This window comes from Mytilus galloprovincialis, chromosome 4 (genome assembly GCF_965363235.1).
Source record: "Mytilus galloprovincialis chromosome 4, xbMytGall1.hap1.1, whole genome shotgun sequence".
Classification (NCBI taxonomy): domain Eukaryota; kingdom Metazoa; phylum Mollusca; class Bivalvia; order Mytilida; family Mytilidae; genus Mytilus; species Mytilus galloprovincialis.
Genome location: NC_134841.1, coordinates 2,305,745 through 2,324,399, shown reverse-complemented (window position 1 = coordinate 2,324,399; position 18,655 = coordinate 2,305,745). Strand labels below are relative to the sequence as shown.

Below are 18,655 nucleotides of genomic sequence, written 5' to 3'. Positions count from 1 at the left end.
ATCTGTACAGGGGTGTTTGATAGGCCCTGGATATGTGAATATCACCACATAGTAAAATTGTTAATATAAAACAGAATTTAGATGAACTTTTGATCTTCCCATGTTCAAGTGAAATTTTTTCTGGTCGGCCATGTTGTGAGTAGTCTAGTTGGCTAGGACAAAATATTTGGATGACTCCCTTGAAGTTTGTGAACAGGCGTAGAAACCTAGATTTTCGGCTTTTACCTCATTGAGATCTGAATGGTGGGATTTCTCTGGCTGTAAACGTGCAAAAAATCCAAAAATAAGGAGAGCAATTTTAAGTCCGCCACTACCTGCCGCCATCTTACAGAATTTTGACCCCCGGTTGGCTTTCCATAGCGGGACACGGGAAATTACAAACACATGTTATAGTAGTCTCAGATTTATTTAATACTTTTATAAATGACATATTCTATTGTATTAAGCATGGTGTAATAATGCTGATGATAATACTCTGTCGTATGCTGACAACAATTTGGAAATTTATTATGATGCTTTCTACCCCCAGCTCATACTGTATAAAGTAACCTTTCATATTTTAAGCTTAACATAGCTGCTTAACCTGCATTGTATAAAATATGATTTCAGCTTGAGGCTCATTCCCGCTAAACTTGCAATGTATAAAGTACCTTTTTAGATGTTAAGCTCATTCGCACTTATTAAACTTTTACTGAATAAAGTATCCTCTAAGATTTTAAATTTATACGTTTTCACAACTTTAGGTGTCAGACCACCAATTAAAAATCCCTATCTGTTCAACCAAATTTTGCAATTTTCACAGCTTTCTAAATATTTTACCTTAAGTTTAACTTCAAGGAAACCAGGTATATCCTGAATTGTACATGTATCACCTTCCTACATGCCAATTTTCCACCAATGTTTAAAGTCTTGTAACAAATTTCTGATTTTGAAAAGACAGGTACTACCAAAATAACTCCCGGTTTTCTGGAAATCTTAAATTAGTGTACTATGTAGCGCATTAATCCTGAATTTTTAATGCAAACTCATAGACAAGTGAATTTTGGCTCAAAATGGTCTAAATATATTTCCCTTTCACCAAAAGTTTCATTTCTGCAAATTTGTTGGTTAGTTTAAGTAAACAATGACATCAAAAGCACTATTTTGTGTCAAAGTAGGACTACTTTTACATACGTTCTAAATTGGAGGGAGTAACTGGTGGTCTGACACCTAAAGTGCCAAAAAAGTTGCTCAGAAATCTTTGCTTTGCTTCATTCTTAATCCTTAGTCAATTTGAAGTCAGAAACATCCTATCTGAGCATAATGTGACTTATATTACAAATTTCACAGCTCAATTTAAACTGACTGTAATGTATGACTTTGATAGAAAATACTTGAAAATTTCATTTTGGACTCTTCCGGAAACTCGAATCCGTTTTTGTTTGAAGTTTTCCACCTGATGAGAATTTCCGGTAACAGCTCAAGGTGTTTTTCCTTTTTTTTTTTAATATGAATATTATTTTCTGTGCCATGCAATATAAGTCAATTAAATTCTGATATAAAATCAAATCGAACAAAGACTAACTTCAAACAGGTAGATCGATAAAAAAGACGCTTAAAGGGCATCTAATCTTTCTATAATTTTCGATCCGTATAACCAAGGATAATTTTGTACATGTATACTTTGTATAGTACTATACAAATCCTTGGTATAACCCCGATAGGCCACAGGCACAGGCGTTTGGGTATATGATACAGATATTTTTTTTTATTTTTTGTTGTTGATTAAAATATTCAATTTTCTATATTTATAAAACATATCTATCACTTCTGTGCATGTCTCACCTAGTTTCCAGTGATTTAAACGACTCAGAGAAAATACCAAATTTTACTATCCATACTAAAAAACAAACATGCTTGGGTACATGATACAGATATTTTTTTTTAATTTTTTGTTGTTGATTAAAATATTAAATTTTCTATATTTATAATACATATCTATCACTTCTGTGCATGTCTCACCTAGTTTCCAGTGATTGTAACGACTCAGAGAAAATACCAAATTTTACTATCCATACTAAAAAACAAAAAGGCAACTAACTCAACACCATTTTTCTGCTATCTATAAATAAATGAATTGACCTACCTGGATTCCCCAAAGATTTCTCTGGAAAACGTGCCTTCCTTGCCGTCAGATCGCAGACGTTGTTTTTATTTATCAAATTGGTATTGTTTGTAACATTTTTAGTCAAAAATATAATAAAAAGATTTTAATTATTTTGACTACTCTTAAATTTCAGTCTCCCAAAGTTGATTTTTGTTCCCGAACTTTTGTTACTAAGGTAGCAATACTAAAGGTAAGGAAAAAATACTAAAATTTGCCCTTATAAATTTTACCATCCCCTTTTCATTGCTTTCTTGCAATATCAAGCTTACTGTTTGTGTCATATATGGGCATATGTACATGTATGTAATCAGAATCTTCCGTAGATTTTATATCCAGTATATAAAATGGTAAAATATAATTTCATTTTGGTGTATCCATGGCACTTTCTACTGGTTATAAGACAGATCGAAATATTGCGACTTGTTTACGTTTCTGTTTCACTTTCTCAGAATAAATGTTTAATTATCGATCTCGATAGTTTAGAACTCGTTACGTTTGTACGCATTAATTTGACGATCTTTTCTGCATTACTTGTCAATCTAAACTTCAAATATGTTCAAATAACATTGAAAGGACGTTATATTTCTTACTAATCCGTAAGTCTGGTCGGGACTAGTCCAAGTTAAAAATTTAATACTAGTCTGGGGCATACTGGGTCACTCCCGACTCAAACTTTGTTTTCAAAGTTACAGCAGCAGAGTCTGTAACAGACTGTATCTGTATGACATGTGAATAAATTGTCGATATTGATGCTGGCTTTGAGAGAGCGCCGCCGATTTATTGGCGGGGCGTGAGAACAGCTAGATTTGAAGCTCTCTATGTTTGATGTGTGCACAATAGTGTCGTCTAACTGATTTGACGCGATCACTATCTTACGAAGGATGAGTTTGAATATTGTACGGTGTTTTACTTGGTGGAATGTCAATACACTCGCAGTTAATGTTGACATCAGAGTTATACTTCACTTGCATTTCCACAACAATTGTTGCATGGTATTCTGAAAATTTCTCGGCAGTTATGGTGCTCTTCGGACATGCTTTTTTGAGGAATTCGTCTGGTTCAATAGTGTGAATCAGCTCCTCAACTACTTTTTTCATAAATACTAATTTTGGCTTCAACGCTTGTTCGTTCCTGTCTGGAGATCTTGTTGTAGTTTCAGTTTGGCAAGCATTTTTGAGACGTATTCATCCTCTCTTGACTTGTAATCTCTGGTGATACATTTTGCCGCTTGACATGTATCCTTTCAAGCTTGTTTATTTTTGTTACTGGGCAGGGGTTGCATACTATGGCTCCATATTTAATTATGAGATCCATTCCTAAAGGTCTAGTTCATTCTTCTAATCTGACACAAATTTCAATAACTGGAATGCCACCCAAGTTGAATATATGGTGACCCACTAAATCAGCATAATTACGTGGAATTGTGTTTAATACCATGATGGTTCAATAGCATAAACTTAAATGGAGACAGAAATTTGACATTAAAGATGGTGGGTTAGTGCAAAATAAAAAAATATAGCTTACTATGATATATGGTTAAAGAATGAATATCAATTACATGGGTCATGGGCAGAGTTGTTATAAAATATCAATATGGCAGAGAAGTGGTTTCTAGTTTCATATAAAGCAACCTGATTGACATGAAATAACAAAATCAAAGGAGTATACTATATCAGTATCCCTATTTGTCTAATCTTCAAGGTGAAATTAAACTAGTATAACAATATTATGCTATTGTGTAAATCTACAGAAATAGAATTTGCTTCAAGTAACAGAAATAACTTAACTATGTCACTACATGTAGTAACTTATTTAACGAGTATGTGGGTAATTAGTCCTATAACATATGACCTCGGGAGCATTATTTACTATTTCTATTTACTGTTCTGATAAATTTTTTTTACTATCAATATGCCACACTTCGTATTCAAAAAATAAAAATAATAAATATCAGTATAAAAACGTTAAAAAATGAATAAGAATGCGAAGTCATATATTATACAGTCAGGGGTACTACTTGTACAAGTGTATTTTATTTACTTGAAGAAGTAAAAAAAAATATACACATATAAGTAAATAAATAATGTTTGAATAATCTCCCCTTAATTTTCTAAGTTTTGAGATGTAAAATCATGCCTTTAATGATTTTTCCCAGGTTTGCTCAAATTTTTTCATTAAAGTTCAATGTTTCATCTCATTAATTCATCAAAGAAACTGATTGAGCAAAGATCTTGTATATTTGCGCAAGGCCTTCAAAAATTGCTCCTTTGGGGCTTGTAAATGAGCAGTGTTCTGAAGATGACAGACAAATGGGATTTTCATTGTCCATGAAATTACACCTAAATGATTAGTAAAGACATCTGTAAAGGGTACACAATTTAAAATTCTATTAGAGCAAAGAAATCTTAAGAATTCAAGAAAAGAAGAAAGGATGATTTTTTTACTTATACAAGTAAAAAATTCTGAATGCCTAAGGGACATAACTTAGCCATTTTTTTTTTTACCTATACAAGTAAATAAAATTCACTTGTATAAGTATCATACAAATTTACTTATATGTGTATATTTTTTTTTACTTCTTCAAGTAAATAAAATACACTTGTACAAGTAGTACCCTGACTGTTATAGGACTAGTGGGGTATAAGAGCTTGTTACAACAGGCTCTTCATAATCATTTGGTTTGAAAAGGATACTAGTAGTCTGTCAATGATTCTTGATTTAGAAAAATGTAATTGCAAGAAAAAAATTACACATGACTTAGAACTCTTAGATCATTCAGGTAGTCTTTATTTAGTATGTACAAAAGAACAGCCAGTAGTCATTGAATATTGTAGATCATTTAAATAGTCTTGACCTATTTATTAATACAAAAGAACAGCTAGTAGTCATTGGATATTGTAGATCATTCCAGTATTCTTGACCTATTTATTTGTACAAAGAAACCAGCCAGTAGTCATTGGATACTGTAGATCATTCAGGTAGTCTTGACCTATTTATTTGTACAAAAAAAAAAGAACAGCCAGTAGTAATTGGATACTGTAGATCATTCAAGTAGTCTTGACTCTTGACCTATTCATTTGTACTAAAAAAAACCAGTCATTTTTCATCTTTACTTCACACACACACATATACGAATATCAATTATATGCTTACGAGACATGTTGCAATGTTAAACTTATTACGGTATGTGAAAATCAAGACTTGCATAAAAATATCCCAATATTAGAGGCAGTGGCGTCATTTTTCCTCAGAGCTTTCAGCTCTTTGATTGTGTTATTGTCTTTAATTTTTGCTTATGTTAAGATTATTTATAACACAATATTGACCGATGTACCCCTATACTGGACATTTTTACCTATTATGTCTGTTTTATTCACATATCATTGTCAATATAAAGGAATTTGATGCAACTGTCAAACAAGTGAGAGGTTTAGCTAGCTATAAAATCAGGTTTAATCCATTGTTATGTACATGAGAAAATGCCTGTACCAAGCCAGGAATATGAGAATTGTTATCCTTTTGTTTGATGTGTTCGAACTTTTGAATTTGCTTTTTGATTATGGACTTTCTGTTTTGATATTTCCTCCGAGTTCAGTATTTTTGTGATTTTACTTTTTTAAATTGTGACATGGATGGAGAGTTGTCTCAATGGCACTCATACCACATCTTCTTTTTTCTCAAATCAAATATATCCCTTTATAGAGGGATCATTTTATCCCTCTTTAGATAGAGGTATAAACACCTTATAGAGGGTTTGATCCCATCCTGATTAATCCCCATAGGGAGTGTACATGGATTCCACTGTATCTTGGCAGCTCTTCGACAGGTTTTTCTGATAATGGAGAACAACCACTAAATGTTTATGTTTGTCTCCCCTTCTCATTGATTTCAAAGTTCTACAAAAATGTATATATTTGCAACTGAGGAAATATTATGGAAATAGACCACTTTCTCTTTAGTTTCATTTCCGTCAAAAACTAAATAGTTTGTTGCATTTCCAGTCAAAAATTTTAGTTAAAGTGAACATCATTGGTGCGTTGAAAGGGGTCTTCACTTCCTTCCCATTGTTGAGCGAGTGGATGATTAATATGATGCTATATTGCATGAATTATTTATCAAATTAAATTTTTATAATAGTTTATCCTATAAATCATGAATACGCCTTAGGACCTTTAATAGTCCAGGGATAAAGGCATTCCCCTTTATCTGGTAAATGGCGTCATAAAGGTACACATAATTAACAAATTTTATTGGTGAAGGACTGATAGCCCATAAGTGGTCTATTGCAGGCTCTCTGATAAGTTAGAATGTCTGGTTTATGTTTTAATTTATAAAGTTTAATTTATTTTTCAGAATGCGGGTGACAAGAGTTTTATGTAATTACTTTAAAAGATATGTCGAATATGAAATGCGACAAAGCTCTGGAGTAGATTATAAAGTTCCCATTTATGGATGGGTCCGGAAAGGAAAAAGGAATTGGAAATACAGTCAGTTTCATCCTTTATCAGCTCAAGGACAAATGATAAATAAAACATCAAAGGAAAATGACTTAGTGGAACCTATAAAAGACTGGAAAATATTTAGAGGAGATAGGGTATGTATTCTAGTATATAATCAAAATGACTTCGTGGAACCCATGAGGAAATAAAGTATGCATTTTAGTATGTTAACAATTGTCAAAGCTGATATTTATACCCCCTGACAACTGACATCATATTTTTTAAGGGCGTGGGGGGGGGGGGGGGTGTTATGTAGGAATCATACCTTTTCTGTCCATATGTCTTGTAAGGGAAACTCTTTCTAAAAGGCCAGACAGATATTGATAAAATTGAGAATGGAAATGGGGAACGTGTCAAAAAGACAACAACCCAACCATAGAGCAGGCAACAGCCAAAGGCCACCAATTGGTCTTCAATGCAGCAAGAAACTCCCTCACCTGGAGGAGTCCTTTAGTTGGCCCCTAAACAAATATGTATAATACTATAGTTCAATGATAATGGAAGTCATACTAAACTCGGAATTATACACAAGAAACTAAAATTAAAAAAGTCATACAAGAATAACAAATACCAGAGGGTCCTGACTTGGGACAGGCGCTAAAGTGTGGCAGAGTTAAACATGTTTTTTGGAGATCTCCACCCTCCCCGTATACCTCTAGCCAATGTAAAAAAACAATGTCAGAATAGGTTACAAAAGAAACTAAACAAAATCACAATAATACATAAATTAACAAAGGAATACTAGCAGTTACTGACATACAAAATGTACCAGCTCCAGACCTTAGTTAAACTGATTGAAAGATTATGTCTTCATCATGTGAATATCAATCACAATCCTTCCAGTTAGGGGTTAAGTATTATACCATCATAAAATATGTAAGAAGAACATAACCTGTGTCATGCCAACAACTGGTTTTAGAATAAATGTGTAGAATTCCGATGCAAATACCCTATAAGTGAATCAATATTAAAGCCAAAATATGCAATCTTTAATGACCTGACAACAGTATCCTAACTATTTTCCCTATTAATAAGTCTGTTTAAAGGTTATGTTGGCTTTTGAGGTGAATAATGACATTTTTGTGCTTTGTATAGAATATTACCATAAAAGATTGGATGTGAAATACCTGAACTTTTAAGATATCTGCATGTTGAGTTATATTTACGAATGATGTCCTTGTACCGATGATAAATTTAGTAAATGTTTAGACTAGTTTGTAATATCGAAAACTCTGGTGTAATAATTTTTCAGTAGAACATAAATTTCTGTAGCTAAAATCAAATACATTGTTACATACACATGCGAATGGTACAAGGTTAAACAGTTATCATATACTACCTGAGGAAGTTATCTCAGTGCTACTAATTAAAGGGGAGATAATCCTCCTTATAATCCTGATCTAACACATTCAAACTTTCTTCAATATTGCAATATATGATAATAGTCTCTTTTTAGTCACATCCTCCTAAACAGTAAGACAGTTGACTGATAATTTATAAAAATTTACACAGTTGTAAAATACTATATGGAGAGGTGCTGTAAGGAATATAACACTGGGCATGGTCCAACACAATAAAGGGGAGATAATCAAATATTGAACTATTTACTCACAGTTCATGTAAATATAAAAAAGAAGATGTGGTATTATTGCCAATGAGACAACTGTCCACAAGAGACCATAATGACACAGACATCAACAACTATAGGTCACCATACGGCCTTCAACAATGAGCAAAGCCCATACCGCATAGTCAGCTATAAAAGGCCCCGATAAGACAATGTAAAACAATTCAAACGAGAAAACTAACGGCCTTATTTATATTAAAAGATGAACGAAAAAGCTTAAGGGCAACACGTTATGTTACAGAAAACTTCCTTGGTGTCAGTAAATAAAAAGCGTTGAATGTAAACTAACTGACACCAACATTATACTTAACTATCCGAGCAGTGTGCGCGGCACACTGTGTGAATGCTTGAGGATAACAAATATGTAACACATAAACAAACGACAACCACTGAATTAAAGTTCTTTTTTTTTATAATTTCTATGAATTTTAATGAATAGTAACAATAAAATCTTGTTGATTTCTTCCAAATTCTGTAAAACAATAAAGTCTATATATCATGTATATTGAAGTAACTATACTGTACATTCCTGTTCAATTCTGTCATTGGCATACAACATCCTTTTTTTTATGTAAATATTTTAATTTGTTTTTATCCATAATGTTTGTTAATATTGTCTATTTTTTCATTGTACTACAATGTTTTATGTTTTATATGAAACCTTAAATGATATAAAATGTTAACTTCAAAAGTTTTAAAGTTTAAAAGTTGTAGTTTGTATACCGATAGTTAAGAGTGGTCCTGATTGACCTACAAGTTTTAAACACAAATATTATGAAAAAATATCACATTGGCTGTTTTTACAACAATGAGATAACATGGTAGTCAAATTCTAAACCTATCTCAATAAAGATGATTTATCTCTAATAGACTTGTTTATAAAACACATTGACACTATTCATCACCTTCAATTCAGTGATTTCAAATAGACACCATTTTAAGTGGCAACAATTTTCAACCACAATAAAAAGTAAATCCTTTAAAAATAGAAACTTATACAGAATTTTCTTTGAAAAAGTTTCTAAATTAAAACTTTTCAATTTATTTGAAGCTGTATAAAGCTGCGCCTTGAGGAGCATCTGGTTCTGATACTATATGCAATAGGTCACCTTTATTTGGTGTATGGAAATATTTTTTGATGTACAAGTCAGTCTTGCCTGGTTTATTTGACCTTGACCTCCTTTTCACAGTTCATTGCTCAGTGTTAAGGTTTTGTGTTTTGATCTGTTTTCTTAAACAGTAAGCAATAGATAAACTATATTTGTTGTATGGAAGGATTGTAGGGTGTACATGTCTGCCTGGCATGGTTCACCTTACCTTGACCTCATTTTCATGGTTCATTGGTCAATGTTTAGTTTTCTTGGTTAAGTCTGTTTCTTAGAAACAAGAAGCAATAGGTCAACTAAATTTAGTGTATTGAATGATTGTAAGGTGTACATGTTTTTCTTGTTCAGTTTATATGACCTTAACATATTTTTGGGTCCTGTTAAGTTAATGTGATATTGTAGTAACGCTTTATATTTAGGACTATCAATTTAAGTAAAGAAAGCGAGACATTTCAGTGTACTCATGTTAATTAAAGCATTGTGTGTTATATTGTTTTTAAGGTGTCATACCACCATTAATTTCTCTTATTAGTCTTTGTTAAATTTGCACTTTTCAAATAAATGTGCAGAATTTATCTTTATTTCAATTTAAGAAATACTTGGCATGAGTAAAGTTTTATCCTGTCCAGTACTATAGAAAAAATTTCACATAACATTTCATTGCATATAAGAAAATAACCATCACTAGAAGTTAACCAATCAAATTTCTCCCCTTATTTAATCTGTGAACAAGGTTTAGTAACCATGTAACCTCAAGTTTACAAAATATTCTAAAGAAATCCCAAATAAAAAAAATAATGTTGCTTGAAATACCTAAGACATGTATGTTTATGATTGACACAGAAAGGTTTTAATGCAATAAAATGTAGGATTAATTACCTACAACTATCAAATGCAAGGAAATATTTTTTTTCAACCTATTTTCCTATACAACTGGATATGACGTACCCTGATTTGGTGGTATTACACCTTAAGGGTCTTCAGTGATGGGATAATATGGAGACACAATATTTTGAATTTATTAAATTTGTTACAACATTAAAAGATGAGTCATAAAGAATAGTTCAGATTTGTATTTTTCGAGATATAATTTATTATTTACCATTCATCATTCTATATATGGATTTCTGTTACATTCAACATGAGTTATCATAGTTATGCCCCTGCTGTAGTGGCGGGGGCATTAAGTTTTACCCTTGTCCTTCTGTAAGTACATCCGTCCCAAAGTTGGTTTCCATTCTTTAACTTTAGTTTGCCTCTACCAAATGATATGAAACTTATACACAAATCTTATTACTACTAAATACAGATCAAGTTTGAATTTTGGTGGTGTCATTATTACTGTTTTAGAGTTATGCTCCTTTACAAATGGAAAAATTGCTAAATTTTTCGTTTCTGTTCTCTAACTTAAGTTTTCCTCAACCATATGTTGTAAAACGTATACACAATGTTTATTACTACATTTGTACCATATACAGACCAAGTTTGAATTTAGGGGTTGTCTTCTTTTACTGTTGTAGAGTTATGCCCTTTTCAAATGGAAAAATTGCTGAAAAATTTCAAAAATATCAATCAAGTTTTTTTAATTTGAGTTATCTTCCTTTGTCCTAGCCTGGGATCCTGTCTGCTGATTTGCTCAGCTACATGATACTTATCGATGCAGCATGATTGGGCCAGGTATCCAGGCTACCTTTGTCCATGATTAAAGCTGAATCAACTACAATCAATGCTTTTTAAAAATCCTATATACCTTCTCTAACACGAATATATGTTGATAACCTCTTCTTCATGAGACAAAATTCCATGACAATCTGTCTATGAAATATTGTCTCAATACCCACAAAATATAACCAAAATATAACCTTCCTTTAATAAGACATAATTTCATAATATTTATCTGTGAAATATTGCCTTAATTCACACAAAATATAACCTCCCTTTAACAAGACAAAATTCCATAACATTCATCTGTGAAATATTGTCTTTATACAGACAAAATTTTGCTATGAAAATTTGTCCTTCTCTGGACATTTTTCCATAGACAAGCACAATATTTCATGCTACATAGTTATGAAATGTTGTCTTGTGGTACAATATTTCATAGGACAATATTTTGCTTTACACTCACAAGCACTTGTATTACCATTTCAGGGTAATGCCCCTTTACAAATGGAAAAATTGCTGATGTTTTTTTGTTTCTGTTCTCTTAACTTGATTTGTTTCAACTAAATTTTATGAAATTTATATGTAATGCTTATTACCACTAATATCAGTTTAAGTTCAAATATTGGCAGCTCCACTTTTACAGTTCTTGAGGTATGTCCCTTTATAACATTATAGGCAAGCAGGGGCATCATCTGTGTCCCTATGGACACATTCCCCATTATTTTATTTTAGAAATCAAGGACAAATTCTTGATAAAATGTACAGCACCATACAGGCAGTAATAATGTTTTTTAAGCAGCAGTTTTCAGTGAATTTACGTTTGAACAAGTATTTGTATAGTAAAACTTGTTTTGAGCAATTATACGTCGTAATTTATGGTACGTACTGAAACCCGGACCGGACCGGACTCCGGACCCGGACTTTGGTATGAAACCCGGACCCGGACCCGGACTGGCCGCCGGACCCGGACTGAATGCCGGACCCGGACTGTGGGTTTTTTACCACTTTGATTTTTTTTAAGATGACTGTCATATAATAAGTTACAGTATATATAAATTAAAAACAATCCACATTCCGAGCGTAAAATTGAACAAAAAAGAGTAAAGTAAAGTAAGAAAGAGATATATAATAATTCCTTTGTCGTTATTGTTTTATGGAAATTAATAAAATCTTTTTATTATCAATGAAAGCAAATTAAATTCTTTTCATAGGAAGAGTAAAGCACAATAGTAGTTTGAAACATTTGAGGTTATATTTTTTTTGTGTATTGTTTTCTTCTTCTAGACATTAAGGGAAAAATAGAATTCCTACTTTTCTAAATAATTCACCGGTGTGTTTATATTTCTCTAAGAAACTGTATAAATAGATTTTGAAATTATTAGGACTTTTCTGTCTTACGTCTATAAATAGTATATGACGGTTAATTTCTCCCTCTTCATAAACATTTATCGAAATTTACGAATTTAGTCTAAACTTGTGCTTTAGAAATTGACATAAAAAATAGAATGATATCATTCTAGGGTAAAATTCTTTCTGGAAAGGAGTCAAAATTGTCAAAAATTGTCTATAACTTATGTTTTCAATTGTCATTTGTAAATGGAGACAAATTTGTATGGTTAGATAACATAAAAAAAAATATTTTGAATGAATGTGGCTTAACATATTTGGAATTCACAAACTTTTATTAATTTGAATTGGCTACGTCTTACAGTTAGTAGAAACCTAAAAGATCAATTTGAACAGAATTGGCACTTACTGTTAGAAGAAAGTATTTAAAGATAATTTTAGTTCTGAAGCTTATTTAGATATTTTTGATAACAAAAATCTTGTAGAATTTTGCAGATTTAGAAAGACGAATCATAAATTACCCATTGAAGCAGACAAAATAGAAACTGTACTCTGTGTAAAAACAATGAACTTTATTTTGGAATGCCAATTTTTTTAAAAGGAGAGGAAAAATTACATAGAAAAGTATAGCTACACAAAGCCAAATATTTTAAAGTATAAATTATTAATGTCATCAAAAAAGAAGGTAAAGTTGATTAAACTCTGCAAATTTATCAAAACTATAAATAAATCTGTGTCAACTCCTGGCTTTATCTAGTGTGACGCCACCCCTATTAATTATTTTTGTAACATGTCTTGTACAAATTGTATCTATTGAATATTGTATATATTGTAAATATGTATTTCTCTATACCTTTCGATCTTTCATTTGCGCCGATTGTGCACAGGTAAATTGCAGGTGAATGTCACTTTCTATTCATCAATATAAACCTCTTTCGTTAGCCAATTGTACATATGTTATGAATTGTCAACTAGTATCATAAGAATTCCTATGATCTCTTATTGTTCTTCCGAATTCTTATGATATCTTATTGTTCCTCCGAACTCTTATGATATCTTATTGTTCCTCCAAATTCTTATATCTTATTGTTCCTCAGAATTCTTATGACTTTTTATTGCTCCTCCGAATTCTTATGCCTTTTGATTGTTCATCCGAATTCTTATGATCTCTTGCTGTTCCTCAGAAGCCTTGTGACTTTTTATTGTTCCTCCGAGTTATTATAATCTCTAAGACTTATATTGTTCCTCCGAATTCTTATGACTTTTAATTGTTTCTCTAAATTCTTATGATCTCTAATACTGTTCCTCAGAATAGATTATTGACAAAGGTTTACACTCGCTTTAGAATATTGGTTTAATTGAAAGAAAAAGAAAAAAGAAGACACAACCAGGAATTACTTACAAAATACATTACATTAAGGCTATTGGTAATTCAGTGTTTAAATAAGGGATCTACCATTTGATTTTATTTTACTCAAAACTCCTGTCCTGCCTTTTTTTCAAATTTCTTGTTATTTTAATTACTCTATTTTTTTCTGCCGTAAAATAATAATAAAAATAAAGATTTACTTGCTCATTTGATTGTCATCACAAAGTCTATTAAAATAATTCGACAATCCAATGTTTCACGCAAAAGGTGTCAAAGACTACACTAGCAATCATAATCAAGCATATATGTAAGTTAGATTTAAAGGGGCATTAGCTCCGAGATATAATGAAATAATAAATAAAAATGTTCAATATAGTGAAATAATTTTATTTCAGCAGCCATTGTCAAAATAAACTAAGATACATCGCTTATGAATTATTCACTCGTAATCTCCGTATCAGTAGTATTCCTTTGGTAAGATATACAGAAATAATCTTGTGTTATATATAATGAGTGGCAAAAGTTTACAAGGCCGTATACGTTAACCGGGATATTTTTTACCCCAAGATGGTACTCTGAATAAAATCTTCTGCGGCTCCTGATTGGATGATACAAAGTTGGAGTTGCTCCAATACAATTTAAGCGGCGATAGATCATCCATGTAATACACATTCTTGAACAGGTGAGTCCGGACTGTGACCTGACATGACCCCGGACTAGCTTGAAGTTTACTATACCTGCGTGTATTGCATTACGACGACTAACTGTATGTAAACTGTTTATTGTCGTAAAGTATATTGACGGGACATTTGACCAAGCATGTAATACATAAGAAAGTTATAAGATATTTATCCGACATTTAACGAAAAAATGAAATGTAATAGGCGAGTCCGGATGGTGACCTGAAGTAACCCCGGACTAGGTGTATTCGCAAAATATAGACATCGATAGAGCTATGAAACTTCATACATTATTTGATGAGACGAACTTATTCATTTTTATTCGTTCAACTTTTTCCTTATTGTATTGTCGTCGGAAACATTAATAAAAGACGTTTACCTTAGAATCAACAAATTAATATCAGGCGAGTCCGGACTGTGACCTGATATAACCGCGGACCAGGAGTATACGGATTGTATATAAATATACTAAATTATTTGTTTAATTGAAAGATTTTTTTCCCCTTTTTGCTTTTTACTTTTCCTTTATTCATTTCTCTATTTCTTTAGTTATTCGATTGTCATCGGAAAAATCAACAAACGACACTTAAGGGCGTTCAACAATGTAATACACATTCTTGAACAGGTGAGTCCGGACTGTGACCTGATATAACCCCGGACCAGGAGTATACGGATTGTATATAAATATACTAAATTATTTGTTTAATTGAAAGATTTTTTTCCCCTTTTTGCTTTTTACTTTTCCTTTATTCATTTCTCTATTTCTTTAGTTATTCGATTGTCATCGGAAAAATCAACAAACGACACTTAAGGGCGTTCAACAATGTAATACACATTCTTGAACAGGTGAGTCCGGACTGTGACCTGACATGACCCCGGACTAGCTTGAAGTTTACTATACCTGCGTGTATTGCATTACGATGACTAACTATGTAAACTGTTTATTGTTGTAAAGTATATTGACGGGACATTTGATCAAGCATGTAATACATAAGAAAGTTATAAGATATTTATCCGACATTTAACGAAAAAATGAAATGTAATAGGCGAGTCCGGATGGTGACCTGAAGTAACCCCGGACTAGGTGTATTCGCAAAATATACTTCTTCTTCTTCTTCTGATATACAGTTACAGCTTCATTATTATTGAAGATTACGAACTGTTGCATGCGCGGAGTATATGATTAAAAAATATGAACAAAAATTTATCTTTAACTTAGTAGAATACTTGGTGATATTTACATGAAAGAAAACAACAAGTGATTAAAAAATATGTACATTGTTATTTATAGAATTAAATTGTGTTGTGGAGAACAGTTGGTGTCAACTGATCTCTGTAAATTTCAATGGTTTGACTTGCTACCACAACTTGTGGCAACATGTTCCATTGAATGATTGTTTGCGGAAAGAATGACCATTTGTAGCTGTCTTTAGAGGTGGATATTTGCCGAAATGTTTGAGTATGTAATTTTCTTGTTCTAGTATCTGATGGTATGAGGACTAGTGATGGGATTGCAATGAGTCCATGGATGACCTTGTAGAACATGATAAGTCTGGTTTTGAGGCGGCGCTCACTGAGTGAGGGCCATTGTAGTTCGTTTAACATGGATGTAACGCTACTGGTGTTGTGGTAATTGTTACATACATATCGGGCCGCACGCCTCTGTACCATTTCTAGCTTATTTTTATAATCTGCTGTGTGTGGATCCCATAGACTACAGGCATATTCGAGTTTTGGTCTCACTATTGATTGGTAAGCACGGGATTTGATACTGGAGTTTGAAATTTTTAAGTTTCGCCTAAGAAAGCCAAGAGATTTATTTGCATTTGATACGATGTTGTTGTAGTGAATGTTCCATTTTAAGTTAGACTGTAGGGTTACGCCAAGATATTTTGCAGATGTTACTAGTTCTAAAGTATGGTTATGAAGGATGTAATCGTGTTTAAATGGTTGTTTTTTTTGTGTGATGGTTACGATAGTGCATTTTCCAGGATGGAAGGCCATGAGCCAATCAGCCTCCCATTTCGCTGCTGCGTTAAGATCTTTTTGTAAATTTGTGCAGTCTTGTTGACATGTTATTTCTCGGTATATAATACTGTCATCAGCGAAGAGTCGTAGTTTGCTGTGTTCCAGGTATTCTGGAAAATCATTAATGTATATTAAAAAGAGTATAGGCCCAAGGACAGTTCCTTGGGGGACACCTGATGTTACTGGTGCTGTATTTGATGTTATTCCATCTATTACCACTGTTTGCGTACGGTCTGATAGGAAAGCCTGAATCCATTTTAGAGTGTTACCTCGAATGCCATAGTATTTTAGTTTATAGAGTAGACATTTGTGGGGAACCTTATCAAAGGCCTTGGCAAAATCCATAATAATGAGGTCTGTTTGTATATTTTTGCTGTTGTTGTTATGAAGTTCTTGTATAAATTGAATAAGTTGTGATTCGCATGATCTGGATTTTCGGAAACCATGTTGGAGGTCGTAAAGAATGTTATTTGCCTCTAAATAGTTCATGATGTTACTTGTCACTATATGTTCCATCAACTTACAACAAATACAAGTGAGTGAAATTGGTCTATAATTTTCAGCCTTGTATCGTTCACCCTTTTTAAATGCTGGTGCAACAATTGCATGTTTCCAGTCTTTTGGTGTTTTTCCCGATTCCAGAGATTTGGTAAATATGGTGGTAAGTATGGGTGCTATTTGTGCTTTTAGTTCTTTTAATACACGTCCACTGATGTTATCTGGACCACTTGCTTTGTGTGGATTTAGTTTATGTAGCAATTTTTCGATACCTGGTGTAGTGATGTTTATATCTGGCATTTTTGTGTATGGGCTTGGACCCTTATCAGGAATATTAGATGGTGGTTCCTTAGTAAATACTGACTGAAATTGTTGGTTAAGAATGTCTGCTTTTTCAGTAGTGTCTGTAACAAGTACACCTTCTTTTTTCAGAGGTGCAATTCCTGTATTATCATTTCTAGTGCTTTTGATGAACTGAAATAGCTTTTTTGGTTTTGTGTTTGTGGACTGATGTTGGTCCGGTTCATTGATTGGTAAATCACAAATAATTTGTTCTATGTAGTTCCAGTATGCCTTCCTTTGTTCTTTTTGAACTGTTTGTTTTAGTTTCTTGTATTTGGAAGGATTTTTATTTCTGTTTTTATAACACTTATTTTTCTTGTTAATGAGTTTCCTAAGGTTGTTGTTTATCCATGGTAGTCTATGCTTGTATGTGAGCATTTTTTGAGGTACATTTGACTCTATTGATTTGAGAAGATCGTTTTTGAAGGTGTTCCATAGTGTATCTGCATCACTCGAGTCATATATATTATTGATGGTATTAAGTGTTGTAATAAGATCATTTGTTATGTTGTTCCAGTTTGCCTCTTTATATTTAAGTATTTTTCTTGGTGTTTCTCTTACTCTTTTAAGCCAGGTGTCCATTTCTACATAAACTATATCGTGATCCGCTGAGCCAATAGGTGGTAAAGTGTTGAGTTTGTTTATACTAGTTGGATTGTTTACAAGAATGAGATCTAATATTCTGTCTTTACGTATTGGTTTGTCTGTGGCTTGGTGCAAGTTATGATTTGATATTATGTCTAGTAACAGCTGATGTTGTTTAGCATCTGGTTTGCCTAAGATGAATGCTGGTATTGACCAGTCTATGTGTCCAAGATTAAAGTCCCCTCCTAACCATATATTTGTGGTTGTTGTATTATCTAGTCTATTTAAGGAGATGTTGAGTTGTTCCAGAGATGTACCTTTATCTGATGGGGGTCTATAGTAACTACCAACACAGATCTTTTTTGTGCCAGAGATGTTTATTTCTGCCCATACTATTTCACAATCTGTTTTTAGTTCTACAATTTCAGAACTAATAAACTCTTTGGTGATAGCTATTAGAACACCACCATGGCTTTGATTTTTGTTGTTTGTTGGTCTATCATTTCTGTATACATTGTACAAGTTGCTAGGAAAAAAAGTCAGTTGATGGTATTGACTTGTCTAGCCATGTCTCTGTACCAATGATAATGTCTGGTTTACATGAATTGATTATTTCAAGTAGATCAGGTTTTTTATTGCAAAGTGATTGGAAATTTACATTGATTACTCGTATTGGTTTTCTTATTTTGGATTTTTGCTTTTTCTGTTGTGAGCCCTTGTTGTTTTTATGTACCGGTAATTCTATAGGTGATGATGTTGCATT

General features: G+C 32.5%; 1 protein-coding gene across 3 annotated transcripts in view; it reads left to right on the top strand.

Moving 5' to 3' along the window:
* Positions 1-1,410: 1,410 nt before the first annotated feature.
* LOC143071114 (large ribosomal subunit protein uL24m-like) overlaps positions 1,411-18,655 on the top strand; it is a 42,180-nt gene continuing 24,935 nt past the window's right edge. The window contains exons 1-2 of one of the 3 annotated variants that reach the window (XM_076245211.1): positions 1,411-1,464; positions 6,500-6,740. In XM_076245211.1, coding sequence (XP_076101326.1) covers positions 1,439-1,464; positions 6,500-6,740 — 267 coding nt within the window. In that variant the 5' untranslated portion in view covers positions 1,411-1,438. Of the gene's footprint in view, positions 1,574-2,313; positions 2,337-6,499; positions 6,741-18,655 lie in introns of those variants that run through there. The other 2 variants (XM_076245212.1, XM_076245214.1) reach the window with 2 other exon arrangements.